General features: G+C 56.7%; 2 protein-coding genes across 2 annotated transcripts in view; both read left to right on the plus strand.

Annotated features, from left to right (window-relative positions):
* Window positions 1–2,073, plus strand: part of RCC1 (regulator of chromosome condensation 1) — an 8,505-nt gene extending 6,432 nt beyond the window's left edge. Inside the window, 3 exon segments of the mRNA XM_014582546.2 lie at window positions 1–3; window positions 5–69; window positions 899–2,073. The exon segment at window positions 1–3 is cut by the window's left edge and continues 73 nt beyond it. Of these exon segments, the coding sequence (XP_014438032.1) occupies window positions 1–3; window positions 5–69; window positions 899–1,074 (244 nt within the window). The 3' untranslated portion in view covers window positions 1,075–2,073.
* Window positions 2,074–3,899: 1,826 nt separating this feature from the next.
* TRNAU1AP (tRNA selenocysteine 1 associated protein 1) overlaps window positions 3,900–3,931 on the plus strand; it is a 19,199-nt gene continuing 19,167 nt past the window's right edge. Inside the window, exon 1 of the mRNA XM_006164600.3 lies at window positions 3,900–3,929. Coding sequence (XP_006164662.1) covers window positions 3,900–3,929 — 30 coding nt within the window. The remainder of the gene's footprint in view (window positions 3,930–3,931) is intronic.

Genomic DNA, 3,931 nt, shown 5'->3' on the forward strand with positions numbered 1-3,931 from the left:
CCCCCAGGCTGCCCACCGTCTCCTCGGTGGCTTGCGGGGCTTCTGTGGGGTACGCTGTGACCCAGGATGGTGAGTGGGCCACCCACTTGGGCTGCTTGGGGCCTGGGGCCGTGACTCGTACCAGCTCCCTGCAAGCTGTGGAGGCCCCACTGGCAGAGTGGGTGCGGGGTTGGTGTTTGTGTTAGATGCACCCGGGAGGGCTGGCTCTGAGGAGCAGCGAAGGCAGACACAGGTTCCGTTAGTAAAGGCAAGGTGGGGACCAGCAGGGGGTGCAGTGGTTACGTCGCTGGACTCCCACGGCATCCACTGCAGTTTGGGTCCTGGAGCTGGCAGCTTAAAGCTCACACCAGGCACATGTGCAGCATGCCCTGAGAGAACGGGGAGCGAGGGACTGCGGTGGGCTGTCCCCGCAGAGTGGCTTCTCGCTTTCGTCTCTCTAGTTAGCGCAAATGCACTGTAGCAAAAAGTCTTTAAAAAAAAATAAATATGTGTGTTCTGAGAGGAGAAATTGAGCTGAGGTGAGGAAGCTCAGGAAGGCAGGGACTCGAGCCTGGGATGTGGGACTCCTTCCTGGCTCCCTCTACATCCCCGCCACGCTGGCCCCCTTACGTCCCACCTAGTACCCGCCAAGATATTGTACTTAGACGCTTCCCAGGAAGGAAGGCCTAGGAGTCAGGGTCCTGGTGAGTGGGGACGTGAGCAGCTGCCACTCAGGTCGCGTTGGGCAGCCAGGTGCCCGCTGGACGGTATAGTGCTTCCTTGGTCTCTGCCAACTTCCCCAGGCTTCCGGGGGGCCCTTGCCAGGCTTCTGCAGCCAAGGTTCACCCCACGACCCAAGCTTCTCACTCCCCGGAGGGGCCTGGAGCCTGCAGACCTGCCCGAGCTCTCTTCTTTGCAGGCCGTGTTTTTGCCTGGGGCATGGGCACCAACTACCAGCTGGGCACCGGGCAGGATGAGGACGCCTGGAGCCCCGTGGAGATGACGGGCCGGCAGCTGGAGAACCGCACCGTCCTGGCCGTGTCCAGTGGTGGCCAGCACACGGTCTTGCTGGTCAAGGACAAGGAGCAGAGCTGATGGGGCCTCTGAGGGCCTGCTCCTGGCTCTGGTCCTGTGCAGAGCAGGAAGCCATGGCGACTGCAGGCTCCGGCAGCCTCTCCCAGCCCTGAGCCCTCACTTCCTGCCTTGCTGCGGTCAGCGGAACAGAGTCCTCTCCCTCTTCGCCTTTTGGAGTCATCCTGAGGCCTCAATGATGGGCTGGAGGAAGGCAGGGTTTGTCCAGAACAAGGCTCACCCCGAGCTGTGCCGTTACACCTCCCACGACTCTACCTCCCATGGTCCCGGCTGACCCTGGCTTTGCTTCACAAACACCAAGACTTGCTTTCCTGGGGGTTTGGCGCTGAGTCTGGCAAGCTAGGGCTGCGCCCCTCGGCACGGCCACTGTCCCGGCCCTGGTGGTCCACAGGCAGGCCTGCGGCAGTCTCCAGGCACAGTTGGCATGGACCTGAGCCGGGCAGTCGAGAGCAGGCGTCGCAGCTCTGGCTGGGCTCTGAATAGCTGTCGGACAGGACAAGGACCCTCCACTCGACCAGGAAGAAGGTCGACTAGCCGCTATTCATGGCCCACTTGTCACCCTCCATTGGGCTTCATCCGCAGCCAAAGGCCCCAAAGCAGAAGAGAGCAGACAGCAGGGCATGGGGAGGAGGGGGGCTTTCCATGAACCAGTACTGAGGGGAGGGTCAGGAGGGAGGCTGTGAGGGACACAGGCTGGTCCCAAGGAAAGGAAGCAGCAGCTGAGAAAACAAAATAGTTTTGATTTTTTTTTTAATTGTAAAGTATTTTGAAGGGGAAAGTGAAATCTTTTAACACTTTGAATAAATGTAGTTTTATATAACAGGCCGCTCATTTTCTGCACGCTCCCTGCTTGCTAAGGGAGTGCCTCCCCTGTGGCTGCAGGCCAAGCGACAGTGGGTGCTGGGAAGGGTCTTCTGCTGCTGTGTGCCAGGCTGTCGGTGTGGCTGCTCCAAAGGGCCCTTCTCGTCTTTTTAAAGAGGAAACAAGAATCACTGGTGTTTATTGCGGGTGTTTTTGTTTGGGGAACCTTTTTTTTTTTAACATTTTAAAAACAGCTGTATACTACAAGAGAAGTGGGATGGGTCTTTCAGTACCCTAACAGTGTGGGGATATCTAGACACATACTGAGTTTGTAAGGTGTTGGCCCTAGGGCAGGATTGGGAGGAGAGACAGAAAGGGAAAAGCCACCCCCGGGAGATGGCTGCACTAGTCCCTTCTCCTTTTTTGGAGAAGTATTTCCCTATAGGGTGCGTGCGCTCACCAGAGAGAAAGAGAAATCCCCCCCACCCCACCGAAGGGGTTGGCCATGCCACAGTCCCTTCTCCATTCTCTTGGGATCTTGGGCACACACACACGTATCCTGTGTGAGCTTTTTTTTTTTTAAATTTGTTTATTATTTAAACATGAGTTTTGCCAGAGAAAGAGAGAGGGAAGGAGAGTGAGAAAGCAAGCCACCAGGTCCAGGACTCAAACCATGGTTGGCCATGTGGGAATTCCAGCACCTCAACCACCATGCCACCTGCTGGTCCCCACCCTGTGTGAGTTTGACCCACCAGGTCCGGGACTCCAACCTCAGTCAGCTACGTGGGAGTCCAGCGATGCAGCCTCTATGCTAACTGCTGGTCCCTGCAGTCCCTTCTCTCCTCACCTTGGGGTCTTCAGGCTTTGCCGTAGGGAATGTGCATTTGTCATAGGGAGGGGGTGGCAACAGACATTACCTCCCAGGGGACGATAGCTATGCCCAAACTGATTCTTTTAACTTTTTTTTTTTTTTTTAAGAATTACCTTATTTAATATTATTTTTTGATTTGACCAGAGAGGGAAGGTGAGAATACAAGCCACCAGGTGCCGGATTCAAACTAATCAGCCTTGTGGGGGTCAAAGACCCCAACTATCACACCCGTTGTGGGCTCCCAAACTAGGATTTTTAATGTTACTGGCTTGGAAGCCAGCAGGTGGCGTGGTTAAGGTGCTGGATTCCCACATGGTCCCAGATCTGGTGGCCTGCTTTCTCATCTTCTCTGTCTCTGGTGAGCACACATGCCCTATAGCAAGTTAAATAATAGTAAGATAAATGAAATTTAGTAATTTTAAGTAAACTACAAATGAGGGAAGGTTGTGACTTCACAGTATAGACAGCTTTTTTCGGAGTAATTAAAAATTGTTTCTGGCACAGTTCTAAGGGCCTCAGCTTGGACAGTGGGGTAGCCACGTGGCTATGGGAGGCGCACACGTGGAATAGGGACACTGTCCACCAGATAAATGTAAAAGGAGATTTAATGTTTGATCATTTAAAAAATACTGCTCCAAAAAAGTCCATTTAGGTCTGGAGCTTAGCCTTTTTTTGACAGTATGACCGGTGGAGGTTCGGCTTCCTTTGAGTTTGCAGGCATAGCCGCTGCACGGCGCGCTCGGCGGGGTACCCGCGGCCCTGGGCAAGCTGCCCCGTCGTTGCCGGACGCCCAGCCTCCCGAGCCAGGCTTCCCGAGGGCCACGGAGACGCGAGATTGGAGCGCTTGGAGTTAGGGTGTCCTGGCCGCCGAGACCCCTGCCCTCCTCACGAATGCGCGTCCCGTCGCGGCGTACCATCCGCACACCAGCGAGGCCCAGTGAGCGCAAACCGCCAGGTCCGAGACGCGAACCTCTATCCCCCGCGTGGGCGTCCACGCACTTATTCACCACGCCACCTGCCATCCTGCTCCGCCCTGCGTGGGACGGGCCTCTGCCGGGCTCCGCCCCCTGGCCGTGCGGTAGCTCCGCCCCACGGGCCGCCGGGAAATCCGGGCGGCGCGATCCCGGGCGTGCGCAGAGGACGTCCGGCAGCGCGCATGCTCCGTGGCGCCCGCAGCGCGGCCTCCGT

Source organism: Tupaia chinensis, unplaced genomic scaffold, assembly GCF_000334495.1.
Source record: "Tupaia chinensis unplaced genomic scaffold, TupChi_1.0 Scaffold143646_1, whole genome shotgun sequence".
In the NCBI taxonomy this organism is placed as follows: domain Eukaryota; kingdom Metazoa; phylum Chordata; class Mammalia; order Scandentia; family Tupaiidae; genus Tupaia; species Tupaia belangeri.